The 18,963-nt window shown below is 43.8% G+C and overlaps 1 protein-coding gene across 2 annotated transcripts in view; it reads left to right on the top strand.

The window, feature by feature from the left end:
• The first annotated feature begins 4,391 nt into the window (after window positions 1-4,391).
• LOC144687369 (G1/S-specific cyclin-D2) overlaps window positions 4,392-18,963 on the top strand; it is a 34,108-nt gene continuing 19,536 nt past the window's right edge. Inside the window, exons 1-5 of one of the 2 annotated variants that reach the window (XM_078553403.1) lie at window positions 4,392-4,738; window positions 6,611-6,826; window positions 7,621-7,780; window positions 13,588-13,736; window positions 17,250-17,404. In XM_078553403.1, coding sequence (XP_078409529.1) covers window positions 4,544-4,738; window positions 6,611-6,826; window positions 7,621-7,780; window positions 13,588-13,736; window positions 17,250-17,404 — 875 coding nt within the window. In that variant the 5' untranslated portion in view covers window positions 4,392-4,543. The remainder of the gene's footprint in view (window positions 4,739-6,610; window positions 6,827-7,620; window positions 7,781-13,587; window positions 13,737-17,249; window positions 17,405-18,963) is intronic. The other variant, XM_078553405.1, reaches the window with a different exon arrangement.

Below are 18,963 nucleotides of genomic sequence, written 5' to 3'. Positions count from 1 at the left end.
AGGGTACTGTTCTAGCACCCCCTGCAACCTCAGGTGATACGCTGAAGACTTCAGTTGGGTCACACCCAGGTTACCCATGACTTCCTGGAATATTTTGGACATGAAATTTGAGCCCTGATCCGACTGGATCTCGGTGGGCACCATACCTGGTAAAGAATTGGGTTAATTCCCTCACCACTGTTTTGGCAGATTTGGTTCTCAGGGGAACAGCCACTGGGAAGTGGGGAGCCACATCCATGATGGTAAGGATATACTGGTAACCTCCTTTTGTTTTGGCAGGGGCTCCACACAGTCCACTAACACCATGCTGAACGGTTCCCCAAAAGCCGGCTTGAGAGTCATAGATATAGGTTTTATTGCAGGGTGGGGTTTTCTCACAACCTGGAAGGTGTGGCAGGCTCTGCAAAACCTTACAACATCCCTGTGGGAGGTGCGGCCAGTAAAAATGCTGGCTGATGCAGACTTGGGTTTTGTGTATATCGATATGCCCAGCCATCGGAATTTTTGTGAGCTATCTAATATTTCCCTATGGTACCTCAGCAGCATCACTACCTGGTGGATCACTGTTCACTCCTTGTTTGCAGGTCTGTGAGGGAGTCTCCATTTCCTCATTAGCACCTCATTTTTAATGTAGTAGCATTCAGGGGCTGCTTCTGCCTCAACTTCAGTGCGGGCAGTCTGAGCTAATGTTTCTAACAGTGGGTCAGCTTGCTGGGCCGCTACCAAGTAAGACCTATTTATTACCTCCTTAGGGTCTTCTAGACTCCCAAAAAAGATTTCAGATAACCAGACCGTAGAGTCTTCTGTCTGCAGTGCCACTTCAGCTTCCACTGACAGAGCTTCTCTAACCATAGGCCGCGGTACCACACAGTCAGGGAAAATGCCAGGCAATTTCTCCTGCAACTGTTCTGTCTCCCTGACCTCAGTTAGCTTCCCTGAGGCGACTGGGGATGCTTTTACCTTTTATCCCACCAGGTCATTGCCAAAGAGCAGGTTGACCTCGCCAACAGGCAAACTGGGGATGACTCCCTTGGTCCCTGGTCCTGACACAAAGTCATACTCCAGATGCACTCAGTATAAGAGGATGGGCATGTACCCTCCTTCAATCACCTTTACCAACACCTTGGCACATACTGCACCCTCTGGTGGAAAGGTCATGCCTTTTCCCAGCAGTAAAATTTTGCTGGCCCCCGTATCCCTCATTATCCCTATAGGCTTACTCGCCTCACTCTGGGGAAATGTGGCCCCCCTTCCTTCAGATTTAAAATCCTTGTAAATTCCAGGGATTTGATTAACCTCACCCCTCACACTCTCAGACGTGCGCCTACAAGGATTTGCAGCTGCAGTCAGAGCCATAGCCTGGTCTGCTATACTTATTGACTAACTCTTATTCTCTGCACAGGGTGTATGTGCATCAGTAGGTCCCACTGGTTTTTCCTGTAACCTCCAGCAGTCAGCAGTTAAAACACACAGGCTTCTTGGCCTCACTTTTCATCTCAGCACCACCCTTCCTGTCCTGAGGAGGGCCCCCAGTATTTCCTTCTCTCCCATGGCTGCTCAGTTTCCTATCACTCTCTCCGTTCTATCCGTTCCAGTTGGTTGGGGATGACTAGGGGAGGGTCTCTTCTAGGACAAGGGTTTGTGGATCAGCTCATAATCATCAGCCAGTGTGGATATCTGCCTGGCCCCTGTTACCCACTTTTCCTCCAGATGTGTTCTTATTGGGAAGGCTGCTGAGTTTTTAAACACCTCAGGGAGAATTATTTCACTGAGATTTTCATGTGGCTTCTGTTTTAAGTGTCTGCACCCACTGGTCAAAAGCAAGTTGCTTAAGCCTTTTAAATTCCAGGTATATCTGGTCAGGCCGTTTCCTGAGGGTACAGAATTTCTGACAGTACGCCTTTGGCACTATTTGATATGCACTTAAAATACCCCTTTTTGCTGCTTCATAGTCAGTGGCACTCTCCGCAGGCAAGAGGGAGTAAACCTCATGAGCTTTTCCTGAAAGCTTACTCTGCAGTAGTCGGGACCAATGTTGGACTGGCCACTTTAACTGCTGTGCTAACCGCTCATAAGAGATAAAGAAGACTTCCACTTTTGCTTCACCAAATTTAGGGATTAAATGAGCAAAACGGATTGCCTCAGCCCTTAAGGCTGAGCTAATGTTGTCTTCAAGGGACGCTGTAGGATTCCTGCCCCTCAGCTTGAACTGTTTTAGTTTAAGGTCCCTTTCCCTCTCTCTGTCCCGAAATTCTGTCTCTTCTCTCTGTGCCCTTTCCTGGTTTTCCTCTTTCTCTCTTTCCCTTTCTCTTTCCTGAAATCCAAATTTCTGCTGCTCCAATTTCAATCTCTCTACCGCTACTCCATCTGTTTCATTGTCCTCAATTTCCACCTGTAGATCGTTGCCACCCTTTTAAAATTTTGGGTTTTCTGGCTAAATTCTAAACCTAAGTGCCTCGCTAGCTCTTTTAATTGTTTGAGGGACAGAACTGCTAAATTTTCATTAGTAACATCCCTTCCGTCTGTAAAAACAGTGGCATCAGATGGGGACATTTTTTACACTTTAGTAGGGCAGACTCAAGAAAACTTTTTTGTGTTTTTTTATTGGTTTCAGAGGAACAATTTACTTTCCCCACTCTAATTCTTTTGTTTTGTCTGTGGGAACTATTCCAGCATCAAGCCCCCAATTTGTTACAACTGGTCTCCAAGCGAGGTCCCCAATTTGTTAACTTCCCGAACGGGACCCCAATTTTGTTAGGCTCCCAGGTGAGGAGGAATGAGCTGGCTCCCCTTTTTTACTCAACCCCTCAGTTGGACGCAAGAAGGTTAATTTGAAAGGGATCCCTTCTCCCATGGATAACTTTTCCCAGTCCAATGGAGCTTCTTTTTTCAGAAGGGGCCAATTTAACCAGGCTTACTTGAGTCAAAGAAAGAGTAAGTTTATTAGTTACAAAAAACTTGAGAAAAATAATAAAAATGCAAGACACACAGATCAGAAATAAAAAGTTAAAAGTCCAAATAAAAGTTTTTAAAAATATAAGAATCAGTCTTTGGCTTGTCCGTGAGCTGTAGATGGCTAAACATTGCGGCTGTTAAGTTGGGTGATTCTGGTAGACCTGACTTTGGAAGTTTCACAAGGGGTTTGGAGACACTTGGTTCTGCAGGTTAGCTGAAGAAGCTGTCCTATTTCCTTTTTGATTGTGGCTTCCGCTGTCTTGCTTCCAGCAACAGAGAAAGAGAGAGAGAGACTTCGCCTGCAACTGGTATGGGGAAAAGGCAGGGCAATGGCACTAAGTCACAATACTCATTTGGAGAGATGATGGGCCGAATGGCCTTCTTCTGTGCCATTAAAGTTCTATGATTCTGTGAACTGCAGGGATGCATAGTTGTTCTTCTTCTTGCTGTCACATATGCAGCACACCTGCACACTAGCATACACTGCACTGCTCTGCAGCTAGCTTTTTAACACATTTTCCCCTGTATATTCCTGTAAGGGAAAAAAAACCATGTCTTGCACCCAGAGTCTGTTTTCTTTGATCTTTGACCATTTTACACATTCTGAGATAGGAATCACCAGGAGGTGGATTTTAGATGGCTCTTGAGATGTGGTAATCAGTCTTTTGTCTCTGCAACTACAGGAGATTAAAGTTCAGTCTTGCATCTTTCCTATCTAAGTGTCTCTGCTTGAGGAAGGCCATGACATTTCTGGTGCGACATTCCCTGTTCTCTCAGGACAAGTCTGTCAATATAATCCACATAGGAATTTTTTAAGAAAGTGGTCACTTAAAATTATCAACCATCTTTTGCTCAGTGTCCTTGCTTGTATTTCTTTAAAAACGCACACGTCTTTCTTGAAAAGTTCAATATGCCCCGTAAGTAATTTGTGGCTGTAACCCACTTTTCATGACACTGTCAATCACTCCCTGGGGGCGGGGCTATCTCTGTACCTATCAATCCATGTCTGTTTGCGGGACTATCTCACCACCTGTCAATCATTGCATGTGGGCGGGGATACCTCATCGCCTTTCAATCACTGCATGTAGGCGGGGCGATTTCGCCCCCCCTGTCAATCAAGGCCTGTGGGTGGGGCTATCCTGGCGCGCACGGAGCGCCAGCAGTGGGGAGGCGGGCTCGGCTTTTAATCTCCATTAAACCCGCAGCTTCAGCCTCAGCCCCGATTTGAGCGCTTGTTCCTCTCGCCGGCTGTGGGCCGTGGCTCCTTAATCCTCCCCGGAGATGAGAGGCGCCTGTGCCCAGCTCTGCCATCCTGCCGGGGGCCTTTAATGAGTGTCCCGATGTGCATGGCCGCCCTCCCCTGCCGCCGGCCTCCCCGCTTCCCTCTGCCAGTGTCGGATGTGCGCGCTTTCTGCGCCCGCCCAGCCGCTGCTCGACACCACAAGCGGCTGCCCGCTCCCTGCGTCAGCGCGTCCCGCTCGGAGCCGCAGCGCAGCACCGTCTGAGGGAGGTTAGGCCAGGCCAGGCCAGGACAGGCGGCAGCGGAGCCCCGACACCAGCTTCGCCTCCCATCCACCCCGCAGCCGCCATGGAGCTGCTGTGCTGTGAGCTGGAGACCGTGAGGAGGGCGCTGCCCGACCCCAGGCTGCTGCACGATGAGCGGGTGCTGCACAATTTGCTGGCGCTGGAGGAGCGCTGCCTGCCGGCCTGCTCCTACTTCAAGTGCGTCCAGCAGGACATCCAGCCCTTCATGCGGAGGATGGTGGCCACCTGGATGCTGGAGGTTCGTATTCAGAGGCAGCTGCCCGGGTACCCGAGACACCCCCTCCCTCCCCCTCAAACCACCTCCTCTCACCCCCCCTCCCCCGGGTACCCGAGACACCCCCTCCCTCCCCCTCAAACCACCACCTCCCCCCCCACCCCGGGTACCCGAGACACCCCCTCCCTCCCCCTCAAACCACCACCTCCCCCCCCCACCCCGGGTACCCGAGACACCCCCTCCCTCCCCCTCAAACCACCACCTCCCCCCCCACCCCGGGTACCCGAGACACCCCCTCCCTCCCCCTCAAACCACCTCCTCTCACCCCCCCTCCCCCGGGTACCCGAGACACCCCCTCCCTCCCCCTCAAACCACCACCTCCCCCCCCACCCCGGGTACCCGAGACACCCCCTCCCTCCCCCTCAAACCACCACCTCCCCCCCCCACCCCGGGTACCCGAGACACCCCCTCCCTCCCCCTCAAACCACCACCTCCCCCCCCACCCCGGGTACCCGAGACACCCCCTCCCTCCCCCTCAAACCACCACCTCTCACCCCCCCTCCCCCGGGTACCCGAGACACCCCCTCCCTCCCCCTCAAACCACCTCCTCTCACCCCCCCTCCCCCGGGTACCCGAGACACCCCCTCCCTCCCCCTCAAACCACCACCTCCCCCCCCACCCCGGGTACCCGAGACACCCCCTCCCTCCCCCCCAAACCACCTCCTCTCACCCCCCCCTCCCCCGGGTACCCGAGACACCCCCTCCCTCCCCCTCAAACCACCACCTCCCCCCCCACCCCGCGGTACCCGAGACACCCCCTCCCTCCCCCCCCCTCAAACCACCTCCTCTCACCGCCCGCCCCGGGTACCCGAGACATCCCCTCCCTCCCCCTCAAACCACCTCCTCTCACCTCCCCCTCAAACCACCTCCTCTCACCTCCCCCCCCCCCCACCCCGGGTACCCGAGACACCCCCTCCCTCCCCCTCAAACCACCTCCTCTCACCCCCCCCTCCCCCGGTACCGAGACACCCCCTCAAACCACCTCAACCCAGCCCCCCCCCCTCCTCTCCCGGGTACCCGAGACACCCCCTCCCTCCCCCTCAAACCACCCCTCTCACCCCCCCACCCCGGGTACCCGAGACAACCCCTTCATTCCCCCCCCCCCCCCCCGGGTACCTGAGACACCCCCCCCCAAACCCAAACCACCTCCCCACCCCCCGGGTACCCGAGACACCCCCTCCCCCCCCAAGCCCGAACCTTCTCTCTCTCTCTCTCTCTCTTCCCCCCCCCCCCCCCCCCCCGGTACCCCAGTCTCTCGCCCCTCCCCTCCCCTGTGGGTCTGGGCTGGGGTTTGGGTGTCTGCAGTGAGGGGATCGCAGTTCCCAGCCCCAGTCGGCGCGGCATCATGGAGCCAGACGGCGGCGGCAATTACTGGAGTCGCTCGGTGCTGTCTGGAGCCGGGGCTTTCGTGGGTCGCAGACTTCGATGTTGTCTGTCGCTTAGGGAAGGGGGTGAGTCAGCTGAGAGTTTCCGGGCGGCTGTAGGAGAGAGGATGGGAGATGGTGTCGGTCAGACTGGTTGGACAGGGCAGTTGTCAGAGTTGGAGGTGGGTGGGCTGTAAGTGAGATTGGGGGGTGAGAGTCTGTGACATTGCGTTGGGTGTTGTGTCAGACTGTGGGCATATTTTTTTTAAAAGTATTGTTTGAAAAGTGACAGTCAAGACTGCAGCCAATTGTCTCTAAGCCTTTTGGTGCTGCGATTGTGACTTTAGTTCATTTCTTGCTGACTGAACCAGAGGCATGTGACAGATCAGGGCTGGTGCCAGGGCCTCACTCTCCACTAACAGTACTTTCCATGACCTTGTTAGTCCTCATTTTTAGCCATTTTTCCTCCTAGGTCTGCGAGGAGCAGAAGTGTGAGGAGGAGGTCTTTCCTTTGGCAATGAATTACCTGGACAGATTCTTATCGATTGTTCCAACTACCAAATGCCACCTGCAGCTGCTCGGAGCGGTCTGTATGTTCCTTGCATCAAAGTTCAAAGAGACTATTCCTCTGACAGCAGAAAAGCTTTGCATTTACACTGACAACTCTATCAGACCACGTGAGCTTCTGGTAATTTCACAATCTGCAGTTGTCTATGCAAAATTCCAATGTTGTAAATTAGCACATAGGGCCTATCTATACTTGGCTTTTTATCAAAATAAACTTCCAATAGAAGTGTAAAATGACTTTTCAGGTTTGCACTTTCTAGGAAACCTTTGTGTTCAGCTGGAAAGACTCATTCAGGTCTTAAACTACACCCATAATCGTGATGATTCAAATATTTTATTCACAATACAACAATATTATAGAGGATGTTTATGAAATAAATAGCACTTCTGTTCCTTGACATTTGAAAAAAAATCTTAAATTGCTTCAGTTACTGCTTTCTTCAGTTATAAATGTGGGCAAACCTCTTACTAAAGTGCCCATAATCTGGATGCATAAACTGAGAAAGTCTACAGGGCACAAATTAAAATGTAAAGATGAAGAAAACAAGATATAAGTATGCTCCATTTGTCTTGCAACAAACTAATTTGGGCAATTTCTGCTATCATTGCTTACTGAATAATTTTAACAAGGCTGAGCCCAATATTTGAAGTGTATTGAAAAGGGTGGTATATGCTTCAAGTGCAGGAGCTGGTCTGTTCACTCCAACAGTGAAGTGAATAGTGTAAATTTCGGTCTGTAGCTCCCTCTGGAGGTAGATATTCAAGACTTCACCCTGAATGTGTCAGTTGTGCTTCTACCATACAGTGGGCTTCTTGTTTGAAATGTCCTCTGAAAGACATTCTGGTATAGTTTATTTTCTCCCCTCTATTGTTGTCTTCCTATGGTGCATTTGACCTTTCGTCTCTTTTTGATAGGAGTGGGAGTTGGTAGTTTTGGGAAAGTTGAAGTGGAACCTTGCAGCAGTGACTCCACATGACTTCATTGAACACATCCTGAAGAAGCTTCCGCTTCCTAAAGATAAGCTGCACTTGATCCGAAAGCATGCACAGACCTTCATTGCCCTTTGTGCCACAGGTATGAGTGGTCCAGTATCTGCAACAGGTACCGTTTTATGTCTGATTAGGATACGTTGGTGGGGGAATCTTGTGATTACAGTAGTGAAACAGACTAAACCTTGACTTGGCTTTGATTGTGCTTTGAGTATGTAGAGGAAACTTCAAAGGTTTGCAATACAAATGTTGGTTCTGCTGCTGATTGCAAAATTGTTTTGGTTTGTATCAAATTGGGCATAATATGCGTAGGATACTATAACATCTGCTGGAAGGTCACAGACCTAAAATGTTATCTCTATTTCTGCTTCTACAGATGCTGCCAGACCTGCTGAGTATTCCAGCGCCTTTTGTTTTATTGGATTTCCCACATCCACATTATTTTGCTATTCTGTTAGACTATGCATTGATATTTGTTTGAGAATTTTTTTCACAAATGAAAGCTTTCATGATTGATTTTTTTTTATTCATTTATCTTTAATGTATTAAAAATCTTGTCAGCTTGCACTTCCTATCAACTTTTTCTATTCCAAATTCTTTTATTCGCCTTTATAATGGAAACTGTAAACTTGTCGCACTGTAATTGAACTATCCTATCAGAGCTGCCCCCATTAGTGGAAGGCTGTGATTACAGTACAGGTTTATGTGGCCAATTTCCATTAGAAATGTAGACATAGGAATTCTTTAACGAAACCTACAAATAGGACAATATGAAAATATTAACATTAGGGCTCCGTTATTTTGTATGTTATGGTTCAGTTATCTCCTCCCTGTTGCTGCTTCACCTGAAGAATATGCTTGGTTTTGACGCCTTGTATCCAATGTCACGGTAGATTGACTGGCATATTAATATATTTTGAAATTTATTTCCAGTATGTTCATGCTGGTTCTCATCAATTTTGTTCAGTGCTGGTTAATGGAGTGCTGCATGTTTCACACACCTAAGGTATATGAACAGATTATACATACAAATTTTATGGGTAAATGTCTCTAATCAACTCTGAAGATTTGTTTTTCCATAAAATTATAGGAAAGACCATTTTATCATTAGTAATACATGAGGCTGGAATTTAGCACAGTTTTTTAACTCCTTCAAAAAAAAAGCCAATTTGATAAAAGCATAGTTCACAAGCTGGCTCAGAACCCTGTAGAAAGCAACAACCATGGCTTTTGTTTTGTATAGTGCAATAAATAAAATTCAAAGACCACTGCAGTAACTAAACAATAGAGGATGTGTAGAGTGACCTGCTTTAACAAGTTGGGTCCCTGTTCAGGGATTTAACATTCATAATTTAGAGTTTTAAAGCCACCTGTCAGTTATTGTTTGAAAGATGCTGAGAAATTTGAGATTAAAAAAATTTGTATTGTTATACTATTAAATCCCACAAAAGATATGTGTAGACAAAGGAGGGCATTTGGACCATCTGGTTTATCCTTCTGTAGAAAATTAAAATCCTCTCCCATACACCATCTAACTGCCAATGAATATGAAATCTATGATGTACAAAGGATCGATGAAAACATTTCTTTGATATTTGGTGGCAGTGCAGGCATCTGCATTCGGAAAGCAGTTTATTTTGAGAGAGACGTTATCACATTAATTGTAGTCTCCGGAGCATATTCTTTCAATTACAACATGCAATTTAAACGCCAAAAACTTGATTTTTAGCCCCCTTTTAACCATTATGACTACTCATAATGCTCTTGTAGTGTAGATTTTTAAGTATCAACACTAGTTCTTAAAGTGACCGCTAAGGTAATTCTGAGCAGCACGCAAATCTGTAATTATCACCTTGGTGCAAACTTTGAACCTGTTTCAGCAGTTGATGCTCAGAACATAGATAAGTTTGTAGAGTTAAAGGCATCATGCTGCTCCGCCCAAGTTAGATAAGTATAGGGCGGTTCAGTAGCAGAGTGGTATCGTACCTGGCCAGTATTTACACTTTAATTCTGAGCTACAATCTTTGTTTGGAAGAATGGGGTCTTGGGAAAGTTTTACATCATTACAGACAGACTACACAAGACAAGAGTCCATTCCACATTCTTGGGCACAAACTTTGTACTGTAAACTGATGTGATAGCAAATTTAAAATATTAAGCTCAGTAACTCAGCCCTGAGTGCTAATTGGTGAATATAACTACATATTAGCATTACTATACATAGCATGCAGTGCCTACTATCTGTAAACATCACAGTTGGAATGAAAAAGGGGACTAATAATACATTAAACAGGTTACCAGTCTAAAATACCAGTGCAGTAAATTACTTAGTTTGGTTGTTACAGTTGATGGTTTTGTGTTTTAGTTTACAAGATCAGAACATAATTGCAGTTGGGGAAGGCCATTCAAACTATTTTAATTTATCGATCGAGGTGCAATCTACTGTGCCCCCTCCACTCTCACCCAACCTTAACATTGTAACATCCAGTTGTTTCTTAAATGTTTTTCTTTTTTGCTGTATTCAGTTTTGGAAATTTGTTCCATGTGTTGCTCACTCTGTGAAGAAGCATTTTGTGATATTCTTAAATTTGCCTTTTTGCTGATTTAAAAAAAAAATCTTTATGCACTTGTCCTATTGTTGCAATTTTATCTAAAGTAATATGCTAGGTTTAGCTTGTCCATTCACCTTCATTTATAGTGTCTGTCTCTATAAGGTCATTACAGAAGCCTTCCTCATTCAGACCATTGACACTTGAGATTAATCTTCTGTTTCTTCTCTGTATTATCACCCTTGTGCCCTATTGACCAAAAATGAATGCAGTATTTCGGGTCTGACTTGGAGCACGGTGCAGTTTGATTGTGACTTCCTCTGATTTCAATACTGTTTCACCTATATAGGTTAACATTCTTTTACTGCTTTTCTGCATTGGTTGGATGTTTCATGACAAGTCGACTAAGAATCCTAAGTTTCTTTCAATTTTATCCTTAACTACTGCACAGCATTTGGTTTATATAGTTGACATTTATTGTGGCGCGGGTGAACTTGGAAGTGCAGTTGAGGTGGGGAGCAGGAAATGGGGTGTAATCTAGTAACACCAGGTCCTCGAAGTTACGTGGGGGCAGGTGGTAGTTGCATCCACCATTGGAAGCCTGATGCATGAAAACATGACTGAGTGTTTCAGGCTGGGTCCATGTCCTGGAAAGTTCCAAAAAGTGAAATTCTCCCATCTTTATGAAGGAACCAATTTCAGCTTTCTGTTGAATCAACAAGATTTAACTGGCTTTTTCTGCAAGTGACAACCAGTGCTGCATTCCCCATGTGAATGCCTAGCAAGCACACCATGTGCACCAATACTGGCATTACTGCCTTTTGGAATATGTGCATTGCCTGTTCCTGGTGATGGGACAGCAAATGTTTGGCCCCCAAGTCCTTAGTTAATTTGGTATTACAGGATGTGTTTCTTTTGATGCATATGTTTAGAAGGTGTAAAAATGCATTTAAATTTAATATTAAATGTTCACTCTACATTATTACATGAGAGATATGGATGAAATTTCTTTTGATTTGCTACCAAGTAATTATAATTTTGTATACAGCAAAGAGATTTAAAGATGTCACATTAATGAAAATAATCGATAGAAACCGATTCAAAAGTGTAACATATGAAGAAGCTGTGCAATGATGCTATATAAAGTGGAAATTTTTGATTAAGTAAATACTCAGATAGCTTCAAACAGAGCAGCCTCAAAGACAAGTTGAACATAGTTCTGATAAAAGCACAGATTCTGGGACACTGATGCTGTCAGACCTGCTGTGTTTTTCCAGCATTTTCTGTTTTTCTTAGTTAGTTCTGAGCTGGCCTTCACTTTATTAGGAATGCAGAAACCCCAATCCAGTGGGCAGTTCTGACACAAAGATGTTCTTATTGACTCATGCACTGAGATTCATCTGTGATAAGTGTGTTTGTCTTTTGCAGATGTTTTAATTTTCAGACTTGTACTACTTTTTTAATAACCTGATTAATCAGGTCAAACAGAGGTCATTGAAATTGTGGCTACTGTGTCAGCTAAGGTATTTTCAACTGCTAAGAATTTTTTTTTGGTATTAGACTTGAAGTGTGTTAGAAAAACATTACAGATAGGAAATGGTGCACTAGAAGTTGTGCTTTACATTTTTTTTATATCCTCCATTAGCTTTGTTCCAATTAATTGGGGAGCGCACTGTCTCAGTGGAAGGAGTATTGAATCATTTAATGCACACATACATTTCTACCCTTAAACAGGGTTGTATTTAAACTAGCATGTCTTAGTAAATAGAAGTAATTCGTTCTTAAGTGCCTTCATAACTCCTCAGTGTCCCAAAGTATTTCACATTTGAAGAATTACTTGAAGTAGTTGTATAGGTAAATGTCAACTGAGGAGTACCTAATGATGCACAAAGTGTGTTGGCTGACGTGCAGTTTTTGATTTGGATTTCCTGAGGCATTGCTCATAATTCAGATAATGTGTGCTTTAAAGAAACATTTATACCATGTTGCACACCATATTATTCTGTTGGTACAGTTAATGCCACAAAACCTAATTGCTGCTAGTAGTGGATGAGGTTGTGCAGAGTTTAATTTTACATCCGGCTATAGTTCAGAACCCAGAATACAATGTAATGTCTTTATTATTTGCTTAGATCGCTCAGATTGCAGGCATTCTGACTCATGTCCAAAATGTCTTAGTTCTGAGGGGAATGTCTGTGCATCCCAAATTATAAATTTTCTCTCCTTAGCCCAGTTTTAACAATGAAAATTTACATGTGTGATACCTGAATTACAACAAACATGTATGCCAAACATACTGGTTTGTTTTGTGTTTAATTACGTATTGGCTAATAAGTATAGTAGAACTGCAGCGTCTATAGTTTTCGTTCACACTATGTAGAGTAGCAGTAAGATTTTATCCGCACAAACATTAACGTTTTAGAAAATAATGTCCCTATAAAATATTGCAATTTCTAGTTGGTGTTGTAGTTCAGTCATTGCTTAATTAATTATTCCTAATCCTAACACACTACCTTCTAGGTGACCCACAATAATGCTGTCCTTTTTCACGTTAAAAAAAAATTCTCCCTTGCTAGCTAGGTCGGGTGAGCTGGCAAGCCGCATGTGTGAAATTGGTGCCCTGCCCCCCAGTCCTTTTGTGAGCATGTCAGCTTGAATTCATATCAGTAGGAAGGTCATTTCCATGATTTTCAATAGCGAAGATGAGGAGATGGTTTCAAACAATGGTGCCACACTCTCCCGTTAGAGACTCTTGCCTCAACAGTTGCAGTAGTTAATTAATATGCTAAAAATAGGAGCTACTGATACAAATCACTGCCTGTTGCACAACAAAGAGGGGACATGTGGAGCTTTGATAGCCAAGTTTATGGTGCCTGTTACGGAGGAAAGGAAGAGTGGAGATAGAAGCTATGTAAGTCTTTTGGATGCTAGGCATTAGTCACTCTGGGCCTCTGGCCATTTGCTAGCTGTCTCATTTGCATTGTGAATGACATTAAAGGAGCTTACAAGGTTATTGGGCAATGAAATGTGTTCATGTGACCACACGTGGAAGCAGACCTACAGCAGTGTTGGTTGGCAGGGGCACTGTGGCTCTTTATTCAGACATTCGTGATCAGTGTGTTTCTGGGATGTCATTTTATTGAAAAGCGGACCATATATTTTGACTCTTTTAAATATGTTATAATTAACAAGAATTGTCTTTGGATCAGTCTGTTCAGATGTAGCATGAGGTATTATGAATGAATGGGAGTGAGAGTTATTCCAGAAATTTGGTTTAAAAGTCATTGTATTGCTTGAGAGCATGTATAGTTTATAAACCTCTGTGGTATATCTGAACCTGCAGACTTCAAATTTGCCATGTATCCACCATCAATGATTGCGACTGGAAGTGTGGGGGCAGCAATATGTGGACTTCAGCTTGATATTGGCAACAGTTCACTTTCAAGTGACAACCTGACAGATCTACTGGCCAAGATCACACACACAGATGTGGTGAGTATCCTGTTACACTACTCAAAGGCACTGACAGATGGTTGGCAACCAATATCTTGTCCAAAAGTATGTTCAATCTTTGTCAAAAGTCCTGATGCAGTTAAATTGCCATAGGTGTAAGTAATGTAATCTTCCTGGAACATTATATTTCAGGGCACTTACAGATTTACACCCTTTGGTTTTTTTTCCAAATTTATTCATTTTAAACACATTATCTCAAAGGGGAAGTGAGGAAGAGGTTTTACTTTGTGTAGCAGTGAATTTTATATCTTGAGTAATTTAACATCCTTGCAAAGCAGTGGATTCTTACAAAACAACAACTTGAAATACTGGGTCTCCATTCCTTTTTCATGAATGTAGGTACAATGGCTTAGTAACGCTGCATTTGTCAACTGCCTTTTTATTCAATATATAAAAATAATATAAAAACACAGCCACTTTGAGGTGCTAGTTGACAATGTTTCAGGAAAAAAGTAAATGTGCATGTTCAGAGGTAACGATACTGTTGTGCTTAATAACCACTTGGTGTTCTCTTCTAGTTGCTTGATCTCCCATCAGTGACTAATTGTGATTAAGGGCACATGATGTGCATGCAGTTGATTAGCTAGTCACAGTGCATTTGGAATGCAAGCGTGGAATGATATAGTCATTGTACTTATCGGAAATTTGGAATGCTTAAAAGATGATTTTGAGAGTGTTGGATTTGTAGTAGTTTGAACATGTGAAACCCAGGGCTTTCTGGTTTCTGCTCCAGCAGCCATAGGTCATTTTTGTAACTTGATTTCAGAAAATGCTTAAATTGATGTGGCACTCCTGATTTTCATATGGACTGTTCAGCTAGAAGATAGTGTGTGGGGCAAGATAATGCACAGAGGATGGCTGAGATTCAACTTATTACATCAGTGGAAAAGTCCATTGAGAAATGGGGAGAAATAAAATCCAACTGCTATATTCAAGGTCTCAATGTTATTTTAATTGATCTATTTTTAAAACTTGTTTGCTGTTACTAATTGGAGAGTTATTTTAAAGAGAAGCAGCTATGTGCTCCATCAGTTGGTAAGTAATTTGTTGCTTACATATGATATCTGTATTTTGGCAGGGTAGATAGTCACAAAGTGTTGCTGTAGGTTTGTGCAGTCTTGCCATAGCTTTAGCATGACATTACTTTCCAGACATGGTACTCTGCATTTAGCATTTTCCTGTTCAAAATAGAGGGTACTGTTCAAGAGCAACTCGTAAGTTGTGAAGCGCAAAATCAAATTAAGCTAAGTATACATGATGCATGGTTTTTATTGCCACTGATGGAATAGTGTTTGCATATTGAGGAATAATTCTTCTCAAGTTCAGTGCCTGAAAGCAGGTCCTTGGCAATTATTCACCGAACCACAGCAAAGTGTCATGATTTTTTAATATGGGTAGGGCGAGGAGGCAGACCCCAAATCTACCTCTGCTGGACTGTGGATTGAACCCCGTGCTGTTGGCACTAATCTGATTCACATGCTAGCCATCTAGTCAACTGAGCTAACTGGGCCCCCATTCAGAAATTACTAGCTCTTAATTTACAAATTTTGTTGAAATAGATGTTTATGTAAAGTGTTCTTTTTAATGCCTGCAATTATTTTTCATAAATTATGACCCAAAAACAAATTGCAGGAACAAAATTTATAAGATGCCCTTCCTGAGAATGTAATTTTACTTGCAGTAATAAGAGAGCTGTTGATTGTTGCACACCTTTAACACTTCCTATGCAACCAACAAATGACTAAAGTCCATACAACTGTCCAAAGGTTTCTTAATGTAGCTATGGAGCCTGCGATATCCATAGATAACGACTCAATGACAGTTGAGAAAAGCCAAATTTGCCAGCTAGGGCCTTCCAAGTGCATATTTGGAACATATATTTTTGGCAGGGTGGAAAGGACATGGCAGTTTCAATTGTGTCAAGCAACCAGTGTGGGGAATTTGTCACTAAAAAACTGAACTCCATGAAACTACATGCAGGATCTGTCGGGCACATGGGAACAACTCGCACAACCCAGATTAGGTGCAAGTTAATTGCACAAAGCATGAAACAACATGTAGGAAGTCATTTGACGTGTGATTTTGTATATACAAAAATGACTGTACTGACTCATTACTAGGACCACTACTTTTCTTGATGTGAATTAATGACCTAGACTTGGGGTGTGCAGAGCACAATTTCAGAATTTGCAGATGACATACAGTTCACAATATTTCCAAATTGTCAGGAGGTTAGTGATAGACTTCAAGTGGATGTAGGCTGATGGATTGGGTGGACACGTGGCAGATTAAACTAAATGTAGAGAAGTGTGAAGCGGTACATTTTTGTAGGAGGAATGAGGAGAGGCAATATAAACTGAAGGGCACAATTCTACAGGAGATGAAGGAACAGAGACACTGGGGGGTATATGTGCACAAATCATTGAAGCTAAAAGGGCACATTGAGAAAGTGGTTAAAAAGGCATATGGGATCCTGAATTTTATAAATAGGGACATGGTGTACAAAAGCAAGGAAGTAATCATGAACCTTTGTAAAGCACTGGCTCAGCCTCAATTGGAGTATTGTGTCCAATTCTAGGCATCATACTTCAGGTTAGATGTGATGACTTTGGAGAGTGCAGAAAACAATTATGAAAATAGTTCTAGGATTAAAGGACTTCAGTTATGTAGATAGATTGGAAAAGCTGGGGTGTTCTCCTTAGAGAAGCAAAGGTTGCGAGGATATTTGAAAGAAGTACTCAAAATCAAGAGGGGAATAGATAAGAAGCTGTTCCCCTTGCTGGAACGGCCGAGAATTTAAGGTGAATGGCAAAAGAACCAATGGTGATATGGGAGAACCTTTTTATGCAACGAGGAGTGAGGATTATGTTAGGATTTCGAATATACTACCTGAGAGTGCGGTGGAGGTAGATAAGAATCGGGGCTTTCAAACGGGAATTGGATAAGCACCTAAAGAATGGGAACCTGCAGGGCTACGTGGAAAGGAACCAGCTGAATTGCTCTTGCAGAGAACTGACATGGACATGATGGGCTAAATGGCCGCCTCCTCTATTGTAATCATTCTATGATTAACAAGAATACAGTGAGCAAGATACTAATAAGTGAAAGTAGGTTATGAAAATTACATTGCTCATGCCATGATGGAAAAGATAAGTATTGCAGGAATGCCCAAATCACTACCTAAATCCCCAATGCTCTTTTTTTTAAATGACAAAGCTGGCATATAACAAGAGGATCCAATGTGCATCATATATTGTGCAATGTGACCACAAACTCCCTATGTATAAGGGAACAACTTTAATCTGTTCGTGAGGTGGTAGCTGGAAGGCATTGGAACTGCAGAGATTAAAGCATTTGAACTACTGGTATGCAGCATATACTTATTTATCAAGTTCTTGTTCATTGCTTATACACGTGTATAATATTGCAGGTAGTATCCAAATAAGTAAGTGTGCTTATATGCTGCTAATGAGCCACCTGGTCTTTTCACAGATCAATCTGAACCCAGTGGTCAACCAAATGCCACCAAAGAATACTGAGTCACCTGCATGCCAGACATCATCACTCCCACTTGAAGCAGGCACCATTGCAGATACAGCCAAAGGAGAAATGTTTATAGTGATGTTAAGCAGAAAACTCCAGGAAAGGTACAGAACACTGATTTAGAGTAGCACTGGAGGAGGCAGTTCTTACAAAGTAGAGGTACAGTATGCTGAGTACCATTCCTTGATTGTATGGGAATACCTTAGTGAGGCTGCCTTCCAATGGACGCTATTAAACATGTTATAATAAAAGGTTCACTCTGAAGAACATATAGCCATGGCATTTGAAGGTGCTGTATTTAGGCTACCTAACGGTTGTGCATAACATAGCCTACCATTGAGCACACAGCTGGTTATAATTGAGGTCTCAGTTACGCAGGCAATAAATCAGACAGAGGGTCTTTATGGAATACTCTCACTTATGTAATTCGGGCTTTGGGATCCAAACTAGAAGATGCGACTGTAGCCAGGTTCAACTGGCTTGGAGAATGGTTCCAGGCAAACATGAAGGAAGCATCCTGAAACCTCATGGATACAAACTTGTATACTCACGTAGGTATGTGGCCATCATGAAGGGGTGCCCTTCTGTTACAGAATATGTAGAATAGCATGTGACTGAGTGGTTGGCAGTCAGAGCCATTGCATAACACTGCACAGGTGATGGAAGATTCCATCTTTGAAAGTAGTGGGCTCACAAAGACTCCAGCAGATGGGAACCTTCACATGGCTTCAGCTTCATCAGGATTGTCCCATATACATGTAGTGATTCTTCATTCCAGGGAGGTTTCCAGATAGATATGAAGCCATTGATAAAGTGGCACTTATCACTGTGCTCCCCTATAAGAGAAACAAGCACCAATAAGCAAAAAAGTTTGACCATAATGGGAAAATGTGATAGTCAAATATGTAAAACAGATAAATCACTGGTATTGAAAAGGTTAATAAAATTAATTGATCTTTGTTAATAAATTGTAGTCTGTCTTTTCTCCCAGTGAAAACCTCATTAGGGACAAACTTTCCTGTCAGTTATAATGGGCATGAAGTTTGGTGAGGTGGGAATCCACCCATACCATGACCATCCTGACCATGACCTATTTTATGGAGTCTGGGTTGTGTACATTTAAGGTTGCCAACTTTGGATGCACTCCTAGAGATTTCATCACGTGACCTCAGTTCCAGCCACCCCAACCAGAAAAAAGGCCTTTTTACCCCACCTCCAATCTTTTAACTAAAATAAAAGGGTGTTCAAAAAAAATTAGGAAAATACAGTTTATTTTTCATACTCTTATTATTTTTCTCCTGGGTTATCCAGGAGGTTGAACTTTGATTCCTGAGGACCATAGGACTACAGCGGTTCAAGAAGGCAGCTCGCCAATGCCTTCTCAAGGGCAATTAGGGATGGACAATAAATGCTGGCCTAGCCAGCAATGCATCCTGTAAATGAATTTTTTGAAAAAAATGCCCCCCACCCCCAAAAAAAATCCTCATATCTATCCAATTCTCCCTTTTTCTGTATTCAATTTCCTCTGTCATCCTTATAGTCTGCCTCATATGTTAACCACCCCCTGTTAAAGTAGTTTAGGCTAAAGGTTCAGTGCCTCTTATATGCTTGATCTGTCCCATTTTCCATTTCCACCCCCCCCCCCCCCCCCCCCCCCCCTACC

Source organism: Cetorhinus maximus, chromosome 12 (assembly GCF_964194155.1).
Source record: "Cetorhinus maximus chromosome 12, sCetMax3.hap1.1, whole genome shotgun sequence".
Lineage (NCBI taxonomy): Eukaryota > Metazoa > Chordata > Chondrichthyes > Lamniformes > Cetorhinidae > Cetorhinus > Cetorhinus maximus.
The sequence above is the reverse complement of the archived record's forward strand: the minus strand, read 5'-3'. Positions and strand labels throughout refer to the sequence as shown.